A 23835-nucleotide genomic window follows, 5' to 3' on the forward strand; every position below is an offset into this window, starting at 1 on the left:
CTCCAAGTCGCGTCCCAACCTCCAGCTATATCTATCTTTTTTTTTTTTTTTTTTTTTTCCTTTTTTTTCCCCCTTGATTTATACAGTCTCGATGTAGACTCTCTTTTCCTGCCGAGACTGAAGTGTTTCTCTACAATCGTCATAGGAGCTCCCATTTTCATTTCTCCAGTAGGAGAGCTTCCCAGACATTTCATTTGGGAAAGACACCCCCACATTTCAACCAATGGAAGACGAAAGCCAGCCGTCTTTGCCCTCGTTTGCCGCACTCAATAATCAGCGGCTGAGGTTTAATCAAGCACCACCCGCTCATCTCTTTACAGATTCCAGCGAGCCAGCTGCCTTTTCCAGCGACGATGATCCGTCTCTGGAAACCTATTCCCACCATGGCCGTCGTAAGAAACGACGGATAGGATCATGGTTTCACCAGTCCTCGCTGCAGCAACTCTCATCCGATCCTCCTTTCCCTGAATTTGTTGAGGGGGCCGCATCGCGTCCCAAGGCCATCGCTCCTGGAGCCCCAAGGCAGCTCAAGCGGGACATGGACAGTGGTGTTTGGCTGGCCAGTGATGATACGGTTGACAAGAAAATCATACCCGACGAGCCCATAGCAGCAGAAGCACCGTCTCCTTTGGTGCCTCGTGTGGCCAGTGGCTTCCATCGCTGCGCGAGTATTCGCAATATCTCGCCTGAGGAGAGCTTGGCTCAGAAGATCATCCAGGATTGCATCGAGGAGGGTGCTGAGGACGTTAATATTGCGTAAGCGTTTTCCACCTCGTGAGAGCCAAGTCAGGCAGTTCAGTAGAAAGGAGCAGACCGCTGACTAGACAAAATAGGAGCTTGGGTCTTGAGAGCATCGCTGCTTCAACTATTCAACCGCTGTCCGGGTTTCAATTGATTCCTACTGTGGTCGAAGATGTTCCGTTCGAAGCACGAGATATTAAACTCAAACTGTACCTGGGAAACAACCGTCTTACGAGAGTCCCGGCTAGCATCTGTGATCTCAGCTTTTTGACGGTTTTGAGCCTGAGAGGCAATGGCTTGAAAGAGCTTCCTCCTGGCATATCTCAACTGCGCAACCTTGAGCAGCTAAACATTGCCCAAAATGCGTTACGTTGGCTGCCGCATGAACTCCTTGAACTCATAAACACGAGCAAAAAGTTGGAGTTTCTCTCCCTCCACCCAAACCCATACTGCCAGCCCGAAAGCAACAGAGACGCGGGTCAGGTGCCGGAATACAGAACAATCTCTTTCTCTGAAGGGCCATCCAAGCGGGATTCGTATGCAACATGGTCGGCTTTCTCTGGAATCGCGGGTAGCCATGGAGGATGCCTCGTCGCCAGGTCGCCGATGCAGTATGTTGACGGTCTTGGTCAGCCGTGCAACACAGACATTGTCAACTTGGACGAGGGTGCTTGGTTGCCGGCTGCCGACTTATACTCAGAGCCGGCTAAGCCACCTGCCACCTTCGACGAAGCTCCTCCCACCCGGGCACGATCGCTTTTGGAACTAGCCCTCGAATCGTGCAGTCAAGCCGCGACAAGCACTTCCACCGACCTGCGTTCGCTTATGCCTGACAGGTCGCCGGCTCATCTTCTGGCATTGCTCGATCGCATCGAACAGCTTCGTGACGCAGGTCCTCAGCGCTGCGCCCGACCAGCTTGCGCTAAACGCCAGAGCATGGTCATTCCTCGCGTTCAGTGGCTGGACTGGTGGGTATTGGGCAAATACCATGTTCACAGGACTGACAAAGAAACAGGCAAACTCGTTAGTGAGTCTGATGGCGCCGAAGTTCAAGGTACTGACTGGTCTATAAACTTGGCCGCGTCCGCTACAACACTCGTTCCGTTCATGTCAAAGGGCTGTTCGTGGCGCTGTGTACCTGAGGTCCCCGAGAAGACTATGCCGACGCCCAATTGTGATTCGATAATGATAGTTCACCGAAACTGAGGTGAAGCATATGACTTTTGCATTCACCCAAGGCATGCTCACTCACTGCCTGGGAGAGGCATGATGGGGTGGCAGGCAGCGTTGGGCGCCGCCTGGATATCGGAACCATATGAGTAGGGGGGGTCAACATTTGACTGCGCTTGTGTTTATAACAGATTATTGCGAATACAAGGCTTTGTCGGTTTCAACGAGCAGTTGCATCTGGATTGCCGACAGTCTACTTACAAGTTCGTGAATTCTGGTCCCATAACCCGGGCTGCATTTCGCCCACTCTCATACGGAATAGGCCACAGCACGTCGCCAAGCTGTACGGAGTAAAATCGATATTACGACTCGGTATACTCATGCAAGGACCCATCTCTCGATTTTGAAGCGTATCTCTATTTAGCTTGCAATCACACTGTGCACTAGTCACCTAGCATGTCTCCCCCTCAACGCAAACCTTGGTGGCTTCATGTGTGTGTGTGTGTGTGTGTGTGTGTGTGTGTGTGTGTGTTTTTTTTTTTTTTTCTTTTTCTTACTGGGCAAGCTTGGTACGGTTACTTCGCTCAGCCTTCACAGCCGCATCAGCTTTTTGTTCACCGACACGTACTCACACGCATCAGCACCCAGCTACAAGAGACGATCATATGCCGGGCGATACACTCGGACAAGGTTCAGACTGTTGCTTCGATGGCATTTTCTCGCTGGCTGGAGATCTATTGGGCCATAATTTTCGCGATTTATACTCGTCTTCGTAAGAAGTACAGAGTTTGGGGCTTGAAATCTCGGTGACCCCTGGCAACTGCGCCATGACCAAGTTAGTCACCGTCTCTACACAACATGCTACTCCGTACGTATTACTAAGTCTCGTTGCCTACCGAGACAGAGTGTATTTCCAGTCAATATGGTTTCAATAATCTTTTGAAGTCTACGGTACTCCGTATGCAAATCTGGGGATGTTCTGGATGCATTGTGACCATTAGGCCTGTCACCATATGCTTTTTACTCAGCCCCTCCTGCATACCCTTCCTTCACGGCAGCACACCGCCCTTCTGCCCGCCCCACCAACATCCAACAACCCCACCTATCGCATACTGATATCCGTAGACCGTAGGAACCTGGCAAGCTTTAACAAGCCAATTGAAAAATCATTTGCCGTCGTCTACAGAGAGTATCCTTGTTTACGGACAAGCAAGGGAGCCTGCATACCACTCACTAGCCCACCTGGCTTTTGATAAGGTACACATGTGTTGCCACCCCGGTCCTCGTGGTGCGCGCTCGGCAGTCAGGGATGGACAGAAGAAAAAAAAATGACGTTCCTTCCCGTCCTTTTTTTAAAACCTGTTTTCTACACCTCACCATGATAGTTAGAGAATCCTGAGATGAACGTCAGAAAACAACAACACTCAACAAAAGGGGACCGGGCCGGATATGCCGTGCCACTGCCAGCAGACAACCTTAATTGGACATCTACGGAATGGCTGCCCGGTGCCCGACCTCTTTATGCTCAGGCGTCCCTTTGTTGGGAGAATATGGACCAGGCATGATTACGTCCGGGCAACTGGGCTATCTGCTAGGGCTTTCTGTATGCTACCGGAACTTCTCCGGAGCTAAAGACTTAGTCCACACCTAAGTGACAGCACGAGGTTCATGAAATATGTAGGGAGTATCCGTATGTGCTTTTTTTTTTTGTATCAGCTGAGAAACCTTTGTGATTTCTATATATCTGTGTGCGTTCTTCATTGGCTCCAGGTGCTAGGCAATCTGCAGTAGCCGCAAGGCATCCGTGGGGGGCGTCTTACAACAGCCCAGTCTTGAGTATATACATACGTAATAAAGGCACTATGAGCGTGTGGTAAAGCCCCAAGAGGAAGAAATACGACCAGCCCTAACGCCACTGCATACGTAAGTCCCGAGCATAATGCCCATTATTGCATCAGCGCGGATGCCTTGTCTTAGTGAGGCTTTAGTAAAATTGCAAAAGATTCATCCGCGTATCTTGTTGTTTCTTCTTTTCTTTACCTATCCTTACCAAAGATGTTGTCTAGGGCGTCGTGAAAACGCTACCTCAACAGCTGTCACCCTCTAGCTACTTTACTAATGCCAAGGGGTTTCTTCATTCCTACACAGGATGACGGATTTAAACATGCGAGTTTAAACCAATGTTGTTGGCCCTTTTGTTTAACCACCTTATCACAATCAGTTCTGGCCAATAATTTCTATCAAGATTCAAGGGCAACCAATGGCAAGCAGCGTCTTTTGGTTTCTATTTTTTTTTTTTAGCTTTTCTATGCGCAACTCCCGTCTTGGAACCGGAGAAGGGTAGCCTGATCACAGCGTTTGCTGCTTGGGACTGGTGATGCATCACACTGGGCTGCGTTGATGCCCAAGATGTCCCCAGATTAAAGGGGTTGGCCTTCCAGCTTTTGATTCCGTGTAGCCACGTTTACAGACCGTCGGCTGTAACTACGATGACATTGACGTGGTTACAGACAGAACCAACCATATGCTGGCCTTCAAATTTGGAGCCTGAACCAAAGCTTCATGTTAGCAGGTTTGGTGCAAGCGTTGGACCAGATCTCTCGGATGCAATGCAGCAATATCATCTCGACTTCACCACTGGCTAGTCCTCAACCGCCCTGGGTGGTGTTCTTCCTATAGACTAGTGAGGCGGACCAATCACACTTTAAAGCTTCGCAGGGTCTTCTTAAAGTGTTTGAGATACTCCAAAACGAACCCGAAACCGGTGAGGACACAAGGCTTGATTGGTTGGGTATAAGCGTATCGCCTGCAAGAATCCAGTCTGGTTCAGGGCCGTTATCGAGGGCTGCACATCGGTAGGTGCACATAGTTTAGATGCTCAACCTATCAAAATGCTTGATTTAACGGGCTCGTTCAGCTTTGCGGGTAATAAAAAAGCGGCAAGATCTGACAGCATGACGTTGTGTAACAATGGAACGAACTAAACAAAACCCCAGAACACCGGTTCCGAGTATGCGTAACGTTCAAACGGTCGGGAGAGAAATGCTGTGGTTATGTTTCACAAGAAAAATCCTGTACCATGGCTAGGAGATCATTGGTCCACGTTGGTTGATTTCGATATCATGTAGCTGCCCCGTCTGCAAGGATTAATCACCAGTGCAGCAAGACAGGGCTCAAGCATATTGAAAAAGTTTTGATTTGAATTTACAGTTGAGGGCTTAAATCAACTTGTTCTTGGAGGGCCAACTTACGGGTATATCACAAACCAAACCTTCAAGCTATAGATCGTGCAGGAAAGGGAAATTGCAAAAGAAAGACTGGAGCTTGTCGGTCCAAGGGACGGGTTACTGTTTCCTCTGCCAGGACACCGCCCCAGGCGTAAGACCGTAAGACGTAGAAATATAGGACCTCTTATGGTCCCAGGGCAATGCTATGGGAAACTGAACATGTCGTTAACAAGATCGCACTTCTTGGGAGCTCTCTGTTTTCAAACTGCTTGCCGGAGAACAGGTTCTACAAACGTAAGTCGTAAGCTCAATATGTGACTGTCAAAAAGCCATGTCAGAAGATCGTAATGGGCAAAGCCTAAGTGTTTGATTTTGTTCCCTTCTCCTTGCAAAATCAAACCGTTGCCTTTCCACGATCTGGTATGGAATGTTTCAAGGCATTTTGGGATCATCGAATTCAGAACCTCTTGATGGAAAGGGTCCGAATATGTGATATGCACCTCTGCGTGATGACTTGGGCACCGGCAAGTTCTTTCAAATTACACGTAAAACATTGAAGAAGTACCTGATTTCTGGCGACCTTCGACTACTATGAAGCACAAATTGCACAATACATGACGGGCAGTATGCCGGTGTATCTCGCCCCCCATCTGCCTGTGCCTGGTTCACAACTTTACAGAGCGCAGGCAGCTGTGACTGAGATAAAAAAAAAAGGCATCTGCGGTCTGGCACATTATGTATCCTTGTGCTTTGAAGCTTAATTTACCAGTCACGAATACAAGCACAACTTGGCGCTCCAGTGACGATGAGAATTGGAAACCCAGATATGCTGCTCACGTTCATCATCACTGCAAAGTTACCTCGAGCCTTGCCACATGACAAGACGCCTGATATCTGCCTAGTTAGGATGCATGTTTGCACGTAGATACGCTGTGGTGGCGCGTCTGAGCTGTGCAAATTGAAACAGAGGCAATCTTTCACGTCCGATGTGATGGGACGGTCGCCTTTTTGTGACAGGGGCTGGGGGTGTGATCAAAGGTGGCTAACAAATCAAGACGTTCTACGTATGGTCTGGTAATCTGACACAAAGGCGTCCCGAAGTTTTCCTTTAGGTTCTGTTGCCTAGACTAGGGGATCTGGTTGGGGCCGAATGGATCCTTCTTGAGTATAAGCGCGCGGCTAATTTCTGATCAGGATGCATTAGCAACAGCAAAGTTACGATTAGGAGGCTTTTATGTCCCATAAGAATAACCTGTGACCTGCATGTAGTTTAATTTGACCGTAAAATTTGGGGTTCTGTCTAGTTTTGATACCGAAATTCTGGAAGATGAGATAGGTATTTCCAGCCCTCACCAGCTCGTGTACCGTATCACACATCCGAGCCCGTTCGTGAAAGCACAGGTTACGTGCCTCTTCCAACATAGCATCTTCAAGATGTGACACATGTACATACATGCCAACTCTTCATTGGAACTTGGCATCCATGTTGGAAGCTTGTGTCGCGCACATGTGTATTTTGTTATTATTACCAACAACATGCGCCCCACAGTCAGAAAGAAAAGAAAAAGGCAGCAAAAAACCCGTGTCATTCTTGGCGAAGGCAACGAGCAGTTTACGGAATTCTTTTCAAGGAGGCGCAAAAAAACCAAGATCAATGCGTCATGCGCGCAATCGATGACCAACATGTAAGCTAGATGACACTCGTGTGGCGTCACGGGCAAAATACGAGGTACGAAAGAAAAAAAAAAAAAAAAAAAAAAAAAAAAAAAAAAAAAAAAAAAAAAAAAAAAAAAAAAAAAAAAACCAACCAACAGAGCGATAGAAGTCGGGGGCATCGACTTCGCTAAGACACATACAAATAACAAATACCACTGTTGGTTGCTAGTGTTTACCAAGGGCTCAGCTTATCCCTTGGTAACGGTCGTTCTTGGCTCGATGATTGGCTTCAGTGGTCGATTTCAGCCTCAAGTAGACTGGACCTCGCTCGCCTGTTTTATTTTGCGCATCGAATGTGCAAAATACCGCGAACGAGTGGACTGTTTCGAGGGATAACGGCGTTTTGTTTATCGTGAAAGCAGGCGTTCTAGATCCCTTCGTAAACCCAGACCCGGCAGCCTGGAGGGGAAAAAAAAAAAAACAAAAAAAACAAAGACCTCTCCGGGCGTAACAGTGCCTCCAGAAGGCGAGCTAATCTCCCAGCAAAGGCACGTAAGCATCGGTGTTCACATCAGGTAAAGAGTGAGGTCTCCATGTTCGTGGTTTGTCGTTGCTGTGAGGTGATCCCGTTAGGGGCCATAAGGTGACTCTCGCGTGATTTGCTAACGAACGATCATTGCCATGGCCTATGCCGCACCACAGTGTAGCTGTATGTATATCGTGATAAGTCAACAGCTGAACGGAGATATCTCGGCCAATTCGAGGGGTTTCCTAGGCATCCTCAGCTTCTCTGGCGATGTGAGTCGCGACCGAGAGCAGATCGGGAGTGGCAAAGGCTTCATAAGTAATACGAAAGCAATGATGGTTTCCCATCTTGATTGCACAGAATTTATTGCTAGTCGGGGTTGCCGAAGCGTAAAGAAACATTTCCAAGACATCTAATTATCTTACCATGTATCGAAGATATGAACTCGCGCCAAGAATAGCGTTGCGAAAGAAAATTGGAGGAAAACTTTTTCGATATCGCCACAAATCAAAGATGCACAGCCCCTTCCAAGCGAACCACTGAGAATGGGTTAATCGTCACTTACGAAGCTTCACCTAGCCAGTGGGGAAAGGCGGGAAAGTAGTACATCTTTTGCGCAATTGATTTGCGACAAAAGTGACATAAAATTTGGCATCAAGGCATGTATGTCTTGGAAGCCCGAACAACTCGACGTAGCAATCAAGTAAGGTAGATGATAATATAGCTTGGAGGGTATCGGGAAGGGCAAGAGAAAAAAAAGCCTCCAATTGCGCCAGTACAAGGTGAAGCACCTGTTCAAAAATAACGCAATGAATTCATATTCCCACCAAAAATCACCATTTTCACGAAACGGTAACTCTGTCAATACATAAGCCACAACTTTTTTTTATCATAACAACTGGTACAAATTTATATAATATAATGGATGTTTAATTTCATTATAATTGAATTTTTTTTTAGCACCTATGAAAAAGCTTTCAAAGTAGAAATTTGAAAATTTAAAAAAAAAAAAACTCCATATACCGGATTTTTTTCAACTTTTGTCAATTTTAATCCAGATTTGCGCCTGCTATTGATGTTATTTTGGAATAACAAATATATGGATTAAAAATTTAGCCTTTTTAAATCAATATTATAAAAATTATTAGGAATTGGAATTGTTTATCAACAGGATTATCAGTATTTGAAAACCGTGTGTTTTGGTGGGATTTTGCAATTGTTACGTTATTTTTGGACGGTGCTGTACCAAGGTACATACCTAGGTAGGTAGGTACTGTACTTAATTGGGGGCTGGAAATAAGGCTGACAATTGGCGGGCTGGGTACCTGCCAAGGACAGCTGTAGGCACCCGAACCTATCCGTACAGTAAGCTGTCTACTTCATATGGAGCAGAACACGTTGTGCACACGAGTTAAGGTATTGTTCGGGATATAAACCCACGTGCGTGGATTCGGTAGAAGTGGATAGAGAGCGAGAGGGTAAAATAAAAAGCTGTAGGGTGGGTAGGCTAGGCTGCCTGTTATAGTGTATTTTTATGTACTGTAAACTAGGCCATTCCTACAGGCAGTCACGGGTTGTGTCCTGGGTACAATTTCCGTGCGAACGACAGGCGACAGGTTGGAGTGGAGGCTGACTCCATGTAATCCACGACTCGGGCTTTGAAGATGTCTACCAATAGTATCTAGGTATCTAGGTAGCTTAGCTACCTTGACTACACCGACTGATCAAACGTGTGCGAGGTGAAATTATCTCATTGGACCTGAAGTTAAGACGGCATGCAATGCGTGCATCTAAGTAATTATCTTTGCTTCTTCTCAGGGTGTAGCACATGCTTGGCAATAAAATAACATACAATGCGTGCATCTAAGTGGTTATCAAACTATACTAACATCCCACGAGCACCGCAGAGGAACGTTCTTACAACAGGTGCCGCAAAACTTATTCGGTCAAAGTACCCAGACACACAGAGGCGGACGGGAGTGCACAAAACGTCGTAGCGCAATTTATACTACCACTAGCTCATACTGGCAAGCCATTATTTGCACACTGAACTTGAGAAAGACTCTGAAAATAAAGTATTTTGAGGAAATGACACCATAGGAGCTATCCTTGCGGCTCAATGTGGTTCGCCAAATTTGCGAACCGATTTGCAGGATATCCGTAAGGCAACAACAACCTTATGCAATGCAACCCCATGTACCCACACGGGCGGGGTGCGTTGGGTAATGGTGGGGGGGGGGGGGGGGGGGGGGGGGGGGGGGGGGGGGGGGGGGTGGAAATTGGGGCGAACCATGGATCGATCAGTTTGCGCTGGTTGTTGACTTTTGGGTATAACTTTCTACAAAAGCCGACATGAAGTACCCGCCCGGCTGGTTCCTTTTCACGATGAGAAGATAGTAGTTGATCATTCACTTGTTTCCAATATTTATTTCATAGCCTTATGTGTATCAGAGAACGATGCCAGACAACAATGTCGACGCACCCCCGCCGATTGCTGACATTGATCAGAGATTCACTCGATGGCTCCGAGCAAAAAACCAAAACAACACGGAGAAGAAACAAGCCAGCTCGGAACTGAGGAAGCATATGGTTGAAGTTCCTAGCAAGTCCGAGTAAGCAAGCAGCCAATAATGTTTGGTTTGAATTTGCAGATCGCGCTTGACGACGTCTTTCGGCCTTGTCCAGTCAAGCGTTTCTGTAATATAACGGCACACCACGACTAACATAGTCCTTTGTCATGAACCGCAGAGCCTCAATTCAACAAGTTGGATCCCCTAAAAGGGGCGCTGAAGCATCGGAATCAAGAGATCCGTCTACCCCAAACGCGGACCGCGATGGTAGCCTAGACGAGCGGAAAGTCAAGAGGCAAAAGTCTCCTTCGCAAGAACCAGCCTCGCCAACCAATGCGACAAACGCGTCGCCAAATCCCAGAGGTGCCCATTCGGCTGCCCATGCCACGACAGCAACCGCGCATCAACGGAGCAGAGCAAAAGGTTCGGTTACGGATCACAACAACGGTTTTGAACCCGTTCCTCGGGCCCGCAAATCACTCTGGCAGGATGGAACCCCTGGGATGACAAAACCGCAGGCGACGGTGGGCGCCCCCGCCACTTCATCGCGCGGAGCAATAAATAATGCGCGTGTTGGGTCATCGGGCCAACAGAGCCGGCGCGCTTCGGGCTCAAGGGGAGGTGGCGGGGTCAGCGACGCCACCGGTGAAGTCGACAAGGTCAACGAGTTGGTAAAGCAGCCAGAGACGCGTCCTATAGGTCAGGAGCAGTTGGTGGCTGAGGTAAAAGGCATATATGCTGGGTAAGTCTCGGCCCGGCGTGGACCAAAGCACAAGATACGGGCGACCTCCTGCCTGCCTGCCTGCCGAAAGGAGGGCGAGCGTGTGACAAGAAGCCTTATTGCCTGCATTCGAGTGTGTCATCTGGAGGGAGGCTGCCATCTGAGATCCATGTCGTACTAATTTTGCTATATACTAGTCTTGTTATGGTCGAGAACAAATGCATAGAGGTCGACAATGCACAAAACTCGCTCAATAACGACTCGGCTTCCCCCAAGCTAAACACCGACCAGTGGCAAGCTCTTATTGCCTTGCACCGGACGTTGCTACACGAGCACCATGATTTTTTTCTCGCCTCGCAGCATCCTTCGGCAAGTCCAGCGTTGCGACGACTTGCCGCCAAATATGCAATGCCGGCGCGCATGTGGCGACACGGCATTCATAGTTTGTAAGACTCTCTGAGAATTTTGTCACGGTTTTTATTTTAATTTTTTTTTTTTTTTTTTTTTTTTTTTTTTTTTTTTGCGAGGCAGACGAGACTGATTCTTTGTTCTACTTGAAGTTTGGAGCTATTGAGGCACCGTTTGCCACATTCGCTTGAGTACATGCTCACATTCATCTACTCCTCGTATTCCATGATGGCACTTTTGTATGAAACTGTGCCAGCTTTTGAATATACTTGGATAGAATGTTTGGGAGACCTTTCACGATATAGGTGAGTACGCCCCTTTTTGTGTTCTGCTCCTCTGAAAAATGGCCCGCCTAATTGGTATTGCGTGAGTTTAGAATGGCCATTGAAGACGACGATGTTCGCGACAGGGAAGTCTGGACAGCTGTCTCTCGCGACTGGTACTCGCGAGCTAGCGACAAGGCGCCCACCACTGGACGCCTGTATCACCATCTAGCAATCTTGGCGAGACCTAATGTTGTAGCACAGCTTTTTTACTACGCCAAGAGCTTGTGTGTGCCCATTCCCTTCAACAGCGCTAGGGACTCAATTCTCACCCTTTTCGAACCCATTATGGCTGGCACACACGGTAAGCTACACGCCGTCGATCGTGCGCTGGTCAAGTGTCATGGGACTTTCTTCACCGGCAAGGGCACCGAAGATCTCGAAGATGCCCGCAATGAATTTCTTTCGAACCTCGACCTGGCTGTGGCCAAGGGCGCACGCCGTTGGTTGGAGGCAGGATATCAAATCGCCGTGACAAATCTTTGTGCACTGTTGGACTACGGCCTGCCTACCAACGTTCTCATGAGGGCACTTGAAGCTTCGACCAAAGACACTCCCATGCCGAAAATCGTAGTTGGGGACGAGCCGGATTCGGCTGAGTCCCAAGAAGCTTCAGAGACGCAGAAATCGGCCGATGCTGATGATAAAAATGCACCAGTTGCCTCTAGCACGGAGGCCAAAGATGACGTTGTCGACCTCTCCAAACGCTTTAAAGAAGTTCTCCAGTTTGTGGAAAGCACAGATACAATTGTTCTTTCACGGCTGGGGGATTTGAACATACTTTCCTATCTCAACGTTAGACTCATGTTCTTGCATCAAATGGCCATCCTCAAGGGCCCAGGCGGGGCGGAGGCTAAACCAGCAGCGATGTCGCATCTCGAGGCTTCTTTCCCTTGGCATCTGCTCAGTTTATGCTTAAACTCTTTTGCAGCGGGTTTTGAAACTCCCAAGAAATACGAGACGAGCGAATTCCCCCGCACGGCCGAGAGGAGGCCGCTTCCCGAGGATTGGGCAATGCGAGGGCTTGTATGGGCGGAGATGGCCTTCCCGGCCGACCATTTCAGCGTCAATGAAAATATGGAAGAGGACGAGAGGACTTTTGAGACCCCATCGATGGGAGATCAGCGTCGCGAGAGGTGCCTATGGCTCGCTTACCAAATCGCCCAGATTGGAACGGCAGGAGACGGCGGCAAAGAGGGACGTTGGATCACGTATGATGCCGACACAAAGAAGTTTCGTCCGGCCGCCAAGTACGTGTCAGACGTTGAAATACGTCCTCCCGTCGCCAAGGCCACGTTCCTGGACGACGAGGATGTCCTCCCAGAGGCGGAGCTTGCTAGCGTCAGCTCAGGGCCAGAGAGTACACTTGGAGCATTGTCAGTGCAAGAGCAAAAAAACGAAAAGCCGACCATCATTCAGTCTGCCGACAAAGTTCATGATAGCAATAGTTAGAAATTCAAGTTTATTAAATATTCGCAGGGAATGGATTTCATTTCGATATGCCAGGGGTAACAGGCAATATGTTGAACGGTCTCGAGGATATGAATCTCTCATGGTAGGTCTGGAACGTTGGTCTATAAATAACTAACTGGCGGTGAACCGGGTTGATCTGATTACCACACTCGTTGTCTTTATTTTTCTCTCTCTTTGTTTCTTCTCTGTCTTCCTTCTTTTCTCTTCAAAGGCGGAGTTTCAATTTATTAACCCAAGTCTTGCGCCCCTTCGACCTCCTCGTCTCAGACGGATACGTAGCACATGGATAGAATGACCAGGATCTACCTAAATATGATAGTTGTGTCCGTAATTCAAATTATTCATCCTAAACATGATATTTCCCAGATGAGAGCCGTTTGTGTGGTTTACAGAGTAGCAGTAGGTTGAAGACGTCGGTTTGTTGCTATAACGACGCGCGCAAACCCATCAGGTCTTTTCACGGCAAATATTGCTGATACAGTATCCAGGTTTGATTATCTTTGCTTGTGGGAGTAAATTTGTTGCTTATCTGTCTACGTCTTGATCGCTAACGCCGAAAATTCCTAGTTATACTGACCTTCTTCTCTGCACATACAAGCGCCTGAATGAATTTACTGTAGGGACAGCATCGCGCTTATAAAGTCATTTTTGAATATAGAAGTCATCATCTTGAAAAAAAGCCGTATATAAAGCAAAGAAGATATTTGAAGCTTTGGTTGCGAGATACTTCCGAGTATCGACTTCGGCCTGCCTACTTGCACATCTACTCGAGGGCGTCATCATCACAATAGAGCTGTTATCTTGATTACCACAAAAGAAAAAAAAAAAGAAAACCACACATGCGCCGGCACTGACGGGGTGTAGATGAGTAACGTGGTACCACCACACGAACTTTGCGGCCGGAAGAGCTGCAGCAAACAGTAAGCACTAGAACTAGATATTTCAAGCTCGCACAAAACGAAGGGGAACTAAGAAAAGACGCGGCCGATGCACGATAAGATGTCAGCTGGGGCTGTGGCCGCATGCTTGGAGGTTTAGTCGAGTTAACGCGCGTCACTTTGAACAGATGGGAGAGGCTATATATCTGCATGTACTATACAAGATTTGGTCGGGATTCACACCACAACGGTTTATATCAGACGTCTTTTTAGGTTGGTTATACGCGCTGTCGCGTGATAGTACCCTACTCCAGCAGCGGACGTCGGCTTTTCTTGTATCTTCCAAAACAAGTAAAAAAAAAAATGCATGAGTTACGGGCCAGTTGGCTAGCCCTTGAATCGATGTAAACCAGTCGGCACCATATTCTGCCGAATTCTTATTTCTTTCCCCCTTCTTTTTGCCTCATCAGCAAGAGACAAGAAAATTCTCTGCATTACTGAAGACTCTTACGCCTGCTATAATCAGCAGGCGTCCAACAATTTATATCTTACAGTCAGCGGCTTAACCGGAGCCGCAGCGAGGCATCGACGATAGAATCGGACAAAAAAAAAACGTTTCCACGCTAGGGAAGGTGGCTGTGCCACGCCCCAGCATGAGAATTGATGTCGTCAGACGAGCTGACATTTACTGTGGTCAACGATTGCAAACGTACATAAATTTGACCAGACAATTATCTCCCTGATTGGTTTAGTGACCTTTGCTTTTTCTTGGCCTCAAAGTCACCTTGATAGGCGCGCTTGGGGGCTAAAAACATGGGCCACGGCTAACCTACCCCGGTTGCTGGGCTGTCTATTTATTTCCCAGTCTTGCAATAATGCCAAACGTCAGTATGCAGGTATTGTTTTTTTAATCGCGCATTGTGGTTGTGCAAAAATTCATCATGGTTGGTAGTACTATATCGGGTGTTCGGGCTCTGAGTAAATATGCACCAGGAGTAGGCAGCGTTGCAACAAGGGAACCTAAGTACAGTAGTAGGACTCCAATACCAAGTAAATTCCATGGGTAGGTAAGCAGATAGCCCAGTGAGGAGTAAACGCAGGCAATCTGCACAGTACCTTGAGCAAGGCTGAAGCAAACAATCCTAGATGCATCGGTGATTGGAAGTGATTTGAAACTCGATCGCTTGTAGCCTTTTTGTCTTTCTTTCTTTCCTTCCGTTGCTGGGCAAGGAATCTGCTCAAATCCCGGGAACTGGTTTGTAAAAATAAAGTAAGCTGCAGGCTGTCTAGCCATGCGCTTTTAGCCGCTGCAAGCGGATCATCGTCAAATAAACATCCCTGCTTGGTTCGGTTGCCTTAAAAAATAAGATTGCTGAGCCGCACGGCACGTTGGAGGACCGGAATGACGGATGTGTTATGCACGACAAAGCAGGGTTGCCAATGACAACATGCGTGCCGTTGATGCACTTTTCGGTAGGAACAAAATTGGTGAATACTGGCATATATGAGTTGAAATTAATTAATGTGCCTTGTCAGACCCTTTGAAGATGTAAGGGAGGACTCGGTGATGTCAGCTCTCGAGATGGAGGGATTCCAAGCCTCGGCATTCCAGGTGAAGGTGAGGGTGTAAAGGAGAAAAGAAAGGGGGAAAAAAAGAAGGCGAACAGCCCTTTCTTCTTTTGAGGCACAATAGCATGAACGGACCACGGTTCAAGAAATAGAGCAAGCTGATATCCTTGAGAAGGCAACAATGGCAATAACTGTCAAGGGCATGTTCAAGGCAACCATTGTCTCGGTATCGGGTCGCCTCAAAGGCTTCTGTCTCAAATATTACCGCAGTCTCGGCCGAATAAAAAGATATGAGACCGACCTGTGGAAAAAGAAAAAAGTAGGCGTTTGGGGTTCCTTGTGGACAAGGAAACTCCAGTAATCTCCAGCCATATTGGGAAATGCCAAACTTGGCAGTGTTAGGAAAGTGAAGATCTAGCAGCGCTCTACAAGCATATCGATTGCTTGGTGGCATCGTGATGTGATGTTCCAGGTTGAGGAGGACTGATGTCAATGATGACAAGTAGTGTTTAAAAGAAGATCATCCGCGAAGGGCCATCATATTACGGTCTTCATTGTTTGAACCATGACGATAAGTTATCGCAAGAGTCTGGTAATAGTTGCATGGACTGATCAGACTTTCGGTCCACGATCGACTGGGGAGACTCGCAGAGTGCCTTGGTCTCCCTCTCACGTAAAACACTTGGTTTAATGTCGTCAGTACCAATCAGCATGGTAGAAGAGGAGTGGTGCGTCAAGTCCAATGTGGTGAAAGTGTCGCTTCCCTGAGAAAGAACTGTGCCGTCACACTCGCAGCGTATAAGTGCGGTTGCTGTGCCTTGTGCTCTGATAAGGGACCATGGCGCCGGCCCCCCAAGGGGATGATGACATTGTACTAGGTGAGGCCTTCAGCACAAAAAATGAGATCCTTCCCTTATGGAGCCGTTACCCCGAAAGCTGCCAGCAGCCGTTGTTGTTGCTCCCAGCAGATGCTGTGTACTGGGCGAAAAGGCACAGGGACGACGGATAGATGGGCCCCCCGCACGCTGAGAAACGTTGCTAATTGAAGGCGTCCTTTGTTTTGGTATGCCAACTGGAATAAAAGGTGTCAATTTGCCACTGGGTTGCAGGTCTGTGGTGAAGTAACGTATACCCAAAGGAAGGCAAATAATCTTTATGCGAAATGAAAGGCGATGCACAGCTTTACAATGCAATTTTATCCTGGGATGGGATGGTACATGAGGAAAGAAAGGTAAGGTAGACAAATTCAAAGCTCAGATTAACCCAGGGCTGGAACAGTCCCGAAAGGATGCTACAGAGGCCCCACAACCCAGTGAAATGGGCCGCTAGCGCCCAATGAGAGTTGACACCAGGATTAGACCCATCGTCTTTTGGCGCTGCAATTCAAGGCCACATACATCATCCATATCGCCGGGGCTTTTCGTAGTTCAAACACGAGCCGTTGACAACGGCACAACACCGCCGCCTGCCCCCCCACCCCCCACCTACGCTGCACCATCATGCGACCGATATTAACACTGGTACTGTCGGCGCTGCCGGCGGCGCTGGCAGTGTACAAGGATGAAGTGGGCGACATTGACTTCCATCATGAGCTCGTTGGGCTGCCGCAACAGGACACGACCTTCTTCCACCGCCCGCGCCGCGATGACCGCGCCTCCCTCCTCTACACCCTCTCCGACCTCGGCATCCTCGGCGCCATCAACCCGAGCAGCGGTGCCGCGCTCTGGCGCCAGCAGCTCCCCGAAGATGCCGACGGCGTACGCCACCTGAGGGCCGCCGAGGGCGAGGGTTGGGTCGCCAGTGCCTCTGGGGACACAGTGCAGGCCTGGGATGCCGTCAACGGCCGCAACATATGGTCGCGCGACTTTGCAGGCGAGGAGGTGCGCGATCTTGAGGTCATGGAGATGGCCGTTGAGGGCGAGGGGCACAAGGACGTGCTGGTGCTGTACTACAAGGAGGACGGCGGGGTCACGACACTGCGGAGGCTGCGTGGCACCGATGGCGCCGTGGTCTGGGAGTTCCGTGAGGTGACCAAGGATCTGCCTCTGCAGGTCAGCACCGACCTCCAGAAGGTGTTTGTGGTTGGTCTGCACGGGTCGCCGGGCTCCTATGGCCTCAAGGTTGCCGTCCTCGACGTGCCCACCGGCAAGAGGATGGACGACATCAGCATTGCGACCAAGTCGGACATCCAGAGCTCCAAGGACCTTATCCTAGTCGGTGCAAACTCGGCCATGCCCATTGTTGCGTGGACCGATAATGCACTTACCACACTCAGAGTCAACGTCTTGGGAACCAAGGCCAAGCATGACTTTCCCCTTGCAGCTGGCACCAAGTCGGTCGAGATCCATGCCCCTCACTCGATTCAGTCGGACCCTCACTTCCTTGTCCACATGCGCACCGACAGTTCCAACACGGCCGAGGTCTTCCACATCGACCTGAAGACCGCTGCCGTCAAAAAGGCCTACGACCTACCGTTGCTCGCCGGCAAGGGTGCCTTCTCGACCAGCTCTGACGGCGCCAATGTCTACTTTACCCGCATCACGCAGAGCGAGGCGATCCTTCTCGCCTCCACATCCGAGAAGCCCCTTGCCCGCTGGGCTCTCAAGTCTGGCAAGGTTGCTGAGGACAACGTCGTCAACGCTGTCCACGCAGTGTCTGAAGTCATCAAGAAGTCCGAATCCAGCTTCGCGGTGCGCGCTGCGGCCCTCACCGACGCCGACGACTGGGTCATGGTCCAGAACGGCCAGGTGGCGTGGTCGAAGCCTGAAGGTCTCACCGCAGCCGTCGCGGGTGCCTGGGCCGAGATACCAGAGTCGGAGGAGCTCGCAAAGTCCCTCGAGGCCGAGGCACACAGCAGTCCCGTGTCTGCTTATATTCACAGGGTCCAGCGTCATATCAATGACCTGGAGCACCTGCCCGATTATCTCAACAAGCTTCCACAGCGCTTCATCAACAGTCTGCTGGGCACCCATGTGGGCGGTAACGACAAGAAGCTTGAGAGAGACGGTTTCGGCTTCAACAAGATTATCGTCATTGCCACTGAGCGCGGCAGCATCTACGGCTTGAATGCTGGCGATCGTGGTCAAACTCTGTGGCGACACAAGGTGGAGGATTCCTCCAACTGGGATGTCCAGGGCATGAATGTTGATAACTCCCAGGGCACGGTCACTATCCGTTCCAGCAGTGGCCAAACCTTGGTTTTGAAGACAGACAATGGCCAAGTCCTGGATACCACTGCTGCTGATTCGACATCCCAGCTCCAAAGTGTTGCCCTGGTTGATAGCGCCTCGGGACCGTACCTTTTGTCCATTCCCAAGGACGGCCAGATTGGACCTCTCGCTGCAGACAAGGCCCCGAAGCAGACTCTTGTCGTCCGCAGCGGTGAAACGTCTCTTCGTGGTGTCAAATTCCTGACTGAAAAGGATAGCACTGAGGCTAAAGAGGCGACCACATGGGTATTCACTGCACCTAAGGGCGAGACAATTATCGAAATAGCCAAGCGTCCCCAGCACGACCCCGTAGCTTCCATCGGCCGCATTCTCGGCGACCGCCGTGTCCTATACAAATATCTCAACCCAAACACTATAGTCGTACTCACGGCCAACCCCACCGCTTCGACCATGACCACGTACCTCCTCGACACCGTTTCGGGCGAGACGCTGTCTTCGTCGACGTACGAGGGCATCGACACCACTCAGCCGGCCTCGTGCACCATGTCGGAGAACTTCTTCATCTGCACCATGTTTGGCGACTACACCCTCCGCGAGGACCCCAACCAGGCCATCAAGGGCCACCTGCTTACCGTCACAGACCTCTACGAGTCCGAGTACCCAGACGATAGGGGCCCGCTCGGCGACGCCGCCAACTTCTCGTCCATCGCGCCCCTCGACGACCCAACCGCCCCGATGCCCCTGCCCAAGGTCTTGAGCCAGACGTGGGTGCTCGGCGCCCCCATCTCGGCCCTGGCACTCTCTGTCACCAGGCAGGGCATCTCGAGCCGCCAGCTGCTGGCCTACCTGCCGCACTCGCGCCAGATCGCCGGCTTCCACCGCGGCTGGCTCGAGCCCCGCCGCCCCGTCGGCCGCGACCCCACCCCCCAGGAGCTCGAGGAGGGACTGTCCCGCTACGCGCCCGCCATCGAGATCGACCCCAAGACGGTCGTGTCGCACGAGCTCGAGATCCTCGGCGTCAGGCGCATCGTCACGAGCCCCGCCATCGTCGAGAGCACGAGCCTGGTGCTCGCCTACGGCGTCGACGTCTACGTCACCCGCGTCGCGCCTAGTTATGTCTTTGACATACTCGGCAAGGGCTTCAACAAGATCAGCCTGATCGGGACCGTGCTGGCATTAAGTGCTGGTGTCGCGGCTCTTGGTCCCATGGTAAGTGGTCCTCCTTTTTTACTAATTTCCTAGATCATCATTTACCTCATCATTATCAACGTCGATCCATGTTCTAACAAGAGACTTTTGTTGAAATATAGGTTAGAAAAAAGCAGATGGACATGAGGTGGAGTGCTCCTGCATAAAGTGCTGGCGGGTTCTGGGAGAATTTTTAATGTCTGAATGTACATCAAGTTAGACCTTTTTTTTTTTTGTTTCGAGGGTAGGTTATGTTCAAGGTAAAATCAACGAAAAAGCATTACTTCATACGTATCGCTTGTCACCTTCAAAGCTATATACATGGTGTACTTCCTTTTGCCATTTATGTCTACCGTGGCAGGAATCCCCCGAGATCGGATTGCGTCGTGTGAGCCTCCTATCGGGGTGCACTCCCTTCGATAGACAGCAGCTCCGCGCCCTCGATGAGCGCCAAAAACTCGTGATCAACCACCCTCTTGGGCCAGTACATGAGCAGGCGGCCGTCCTCTTTGAAGGGTGTGAATGGGCGATACTGGAGCTCGTGGTAGAACTTTTTCTCAACTATAGCTGCTTCTGGCGGCAAACTAAGACTGTTTGTCTTGATAAGCCCCTTGGTGACGGCCAAGAAGGTGTTGGCAAGCTTGAGGAACTCACCCGCCTCGTACAGCCCCTGGCAGGCCCGGAGGAAGATGTCGACGCCGCCATCGTTCAGGTCATACAACGCAGTGATTGCAGCCTTGAGACAGGCTTGGAGGATCGAGTATTCGTGCTTGGCCGAGTACAACACCCTATATACGCAGACATGGTGAATCAAGGAGAAGTTGGCGGCGAACCGGAGTTGCTTGGGGGTCGATGGGGCAATGGTTCTGTCGTCGTAATAATGCTCCATCAGGGGGTTGAAAAGCTCTATAAGAGCAGAGTCATACAACGTGCTGAGAAGTGAGAAAGGAGCTATTAGACTTGAACGCTTTCCGATTTTGGTTGTATAAAGGATCAAGAAAATTTACTCACTGAAGAAGAATGACGACAGGCAGTGTGGAGTATTCGGCTTTCAAATACTCGGGCAAGTCGACTTTCCACCGAACGAGCGCCACATAGCACTCCCTACTTGTAGACCGCGCTATCTCCATTGAGGTAGGATCGCCCTTGAACCTACCATGACTGAGCAACTTGTTGGCCTCCTCGATAATTGTTGACAATTCGCATCGAGCAACGAGTAGCCTACGATAGTGCAAAGGCCGAAGGTGACGGTAATCGTTCACGGGGTAGGGCCACCAGTGAGCCGGGTCTGCGTCGGAAATATGCGGTATGTCCTCGTCCGCAAATATTTGCCGTATTCGCGGTCTTAGTGCACGGAAAGGCGCTTGGAAAGTTGTGGCCATCCTTCTGGTGGCTATATTAGTTTTCATTTCAAGATAATTCTCTCTCTGCCTTCAGAGAAGATACATCTATAGCAAAGGTAGAAGGTAAGTGGACCGATACTTACGCATGTGCGAAATACATGCCCCAGATTATCTGAGATAAGGCCTGCAGCTCTCTACCCTGCCTCGAATCCCAATCTTCAAAGTCCAAGGGGATTTCAATGGCGCTCAGTTGCAAACTCTTGTATTCTTCGAAATATGTTTCCAGATACTCGTCGGTCATCTGGATGTCACCTGCGCAAGATTCCCAGAGCCATAGCAGACTAATACCTTGCAGTTTAGTCAAAGATGGCAGCTCTTTTTTAAGCAGTCTTTTCGATTCTTCTGCAAAGGATCTGCCACGGGATGTGCTGTCGGTTGGGACGCTGTACACGTTGGGATTTGTTGAATATAACTAGTAACGAAAAGAACCAATCAGGATCATGAATACAATGCCAGCCTGTGCATTGGTCTTGACTTGACGTTGGATAGTGGCATGGAACAGAGTTTTGTGGCTTTTGAGCTTGCAAGGAACAAGACAATTCACGGTTGGCTATTCGCCATTACAGAGTCAAATCTCGAGTGGTGGTTTCGGGATGAAACTCACACAGGCAACAGCCAACACACAGTTGACAAGAAAAGGCGTACAAAAGAGCTGTTTGGCACCAGGTGGGAGGTTTCCCGAGTGTGCTAAATCAGACTGGAGGTCCTCGAGGAACATGCATCGATCGATGATGGGTGAAACGGTGTTGTCCCAAGTCCAGAAAAGGCTTAGGAGGTGGGTAAGTAGACCGTTCAAGTCTTCTCCACTACCAGTCCAGCGCGCGATGTCAATCTCGGTCGGCTGCAAGTCGATTTCGTAGCCACTGGATTCGCCGGGCCTGAGCTGGGGTCGAACCATGGGCTCGTCAACCTTCTCTTGGCTATCGTCGGCTCCCTGCGGAGCAGTGTCGAGGGTTCTGCTTACAACACGAACGGCATCGTCTAGAGACGGAGCGTCTTTGATATGCTGCCAGATCTTGGAATCCTGTCCATTTTGGCGCAGCTCATCTACAAGGGCTCTTAGTTCTCGTTTGGCCTTGGACACGGCCTCTTGGTTGGCTTGGGAATCAGCCTTTATCTGTTGATATGCTTGACGCTCGGCATCCCGTTGAGAAAACCCCTCTGGGACCGAATACTCGCATATGACTTTTGTGGCCGCGCACGAGGCGCACACTGGGCGTACTCCATCACACTGCAATGACGATAATAAGCGAAGTTAGTGATTCGAGCCGTGTTTGATCGTGTTAAGAACATGGCTAGTAACTGCTGAGGTGTATAATGAAGGGAATACATGTGACGTGAGTATTGTCCCATGGCAATGGATACTCTATTTTTTTCCCCTAGGTATAAGCACGAAAAAGAAAAAGACCAAGGTAGGTAGGTAAGGTATTTTTCGAAGATAAGCATACCTCGCCTTGCCCAAACAAGTAAGGTCTCTCAGATACCTCTAAATCATGTGAGCAACGCTTGATGCCCGTAAATGACGGCAGGTGGGGCTTGTGTACCAATGCCCCGCCGGGCTAACACGCTACTGCCCGACAAGCTCACGGGGGGTAGGGTAGAAGAAAGTAGCAGTGGAAGGAGCCCTGCGCTAGGTTCTAATAATCCACAGGTCCAAGCAGGCAAGAGATAACATGACAGGAACGGGATCGTGAAGAGGAAGAGGGCACAAGAGAACATCTTGGGGAGGGAAAAAAGATGCCGGAAAAAAAGGAAGGGAAAAAAAGGTGGAAAAAAAAAAAAAAAAAAAACTTGCCTTGACTTTACGTTTGCGACAGTCTGTCACTCACCCCCAACAGCGTAATTGTTAGAGCAACTCATATTCCTTCACCTCAGTCAACACAACCAAATATTCTCGGACTCGAGAACAAGGCCCGGAATTGTACTGGCTCGGCTCATTCCAAGCGGCAACTTCCGGCCCGAGAAGAGACATGATTCGCAGTCTTTCCATTACGCAGGTAATGGAGACGGAAGATTTGTCAAGAACACAGTGAAGAGAAGTAAACTAACGCACTCTGACAAGCAGCTGCCACAGCTGCTCTCTTTGTTCTCCTTCCCCCGGGACCGGTCGGTGATGGCGGTCGCTTGGACGGTCCTCCGGGGGTGCTTGGTAGCAATGCTCGAAGTTTTGGGCCGCTGCTGCTACCCCTCGTGCCCTCCCTGCCAGCGTTACCACTGCCATCCCCACCAACGCTTCCCCCCCTCTGACTACCGCTGCTCGTCATTCTGATATGTTTGTTGGCTCTTGTCAGCGCCGCAATGCTCTTGTTATGGGCTCTCGAAAGCGGATTCTTCGTATCTCCTTGCCAAAGGAGTTGCTGCTGAGTGTGCACCATGCTGACGGCGACATTATCTTGGACACGGCGCTTGTGTTTCTCGAATACAGATCCCCAGAAGGCTTGGTGCTGTTGTTTGGGGGCTGAGGTTGACATGAAAGTGTAGGTATGTAGGTCGGCCACTCGAGACCCTCACCGTCTAATGGATACAACCTCTCCTGCAGAATTTTTTACACCCCAAGTCTGCGAGTAGGTGGAAGACACGAAGTCAAGACACCCGATGGGACACGCTCAAGGCTCCCATTGGTGATCGGGAATCGATACCTCTCGCTTCTCAGAAACATGCTCATCGGGAACCGCCGAAATATGTGGTAAAGGGAGGAGTGATCGAAAGATATAAGGATATGATAGGTCAGAAACCAACCCAAGCCCAAGCGGACCCGAAACTCGGGAACGGGAAACCGCCCCCGACTCCCGCCCATGTCCGTTTTTTTTTT

At 49.8% G+C, this 23835-nt stretch overlaps 4 protein-coding genes across 4 annotated transcripts; 3 read left to right on the top strand and 1 right to left on the bottom strand.

Annotated features, from left to right (window-relative positions):
• Positions 1–71: 71 nt before the first annotated feature.
• Positions 72–2119, top strand: PgNI_10506 (uncharacterized protein). Its single transcript, XM_031130477.1, has 2 exons — positions 72–756; positions 834–2119. The coding sequence occupies exons 1-2, from the start codon at positions 224–226 to the stop codon at positions 1945–1947; spliced, it is 1647 nt and encodes a 548-aa protein (XP_030980058.1). The 5' UTR covers positions 72–223; the 3' UTR covers positions 1948–2119.
• Positions 2120–11396: 9277 nt separating this feature from the next.
• Positions 11397–12794, top strand: PgNI_10507 (uncharacterized protein; the record flags this gene model as incomplete). Its single annotated transcript, XM_031130478.1, has 1 exon — positions 11397–12794. The coding sequence occupies one exon, from the start codon at positions 11397–11399 to the stop codon at positions 12792–12794; it is 1398 nt and encodes a 465-aa protein (XP_030980057.1).
• Positions 12795–16745: 3951 nt separating this feature from the next.
• Positions 16746–23494, bottom strand: PgNI_10508 (uncharacterized protein; the record flags this gene model as incomplete). Its single annotated transcript, XM_031130479.1, has 7 exons — positions 16746–19587; positions 19687–20552; positions 20632–21006; positions 21107–21435; positions 21628–22254; positions 22472–22509; positions 23077–23494. The coding sequence occupies 6 exons, from the start codon at positions 23492–23494 to the stop codon at positions 20018–20020; spliced, it is 2322 nt and encodes a 773-aa protein (XP_030980062.1). The 3' UTR covers positions 16746–19587; positions 19687–20017.
• Positions 16762–19787, top strand: PgNI_10509 (uncharacterized protein; the record flags this gene model as incomplete). Its single annotated transcript, XM_031130480.1, has 2 exons — positions 16762–19641; positions 19743–19787. 2 exons carry the CDS (start codon positions 16762–16764, stop codon positions 19785–19787), a joined length of 2925 nt encoding a protein of 974 aa, XP_030980061.1.
• Positions 23495–23835: the final 341 nt, after the last annotated feature.

Source organism: Pyricularia grisea, chromosome VII (genome assembly GCF_004355905.1).
Source record: "Pyricularia grisea strain NI907 chromosome VII, whole genome shotgun sequence".
Taxonomy (NCBI): Eukaryota; Fungi; Ascomycota; class Sordariomycetes; order Magnaporthales; family Pyriculariaceae; genus Pyricularia; species Pyricularia grisea.

Excerpts from the sequence above, each read along its gene's own strand:
- PgNI_10506 (XM_031130477.1), top strand. The coding sequence starts at position 224 with ATGGAAGACGAAAGCCAGCCGTCTTTGCCCTCGTTTGCCGCACTCAAT. Across the intron at positions 757-833 it reads GCTGAGGACGTTAATATTGC|GAGCTTGGGTCTTGAGAGCA; the intron begins GTAAGCGTTTTC and ends TAGACAAAATAG.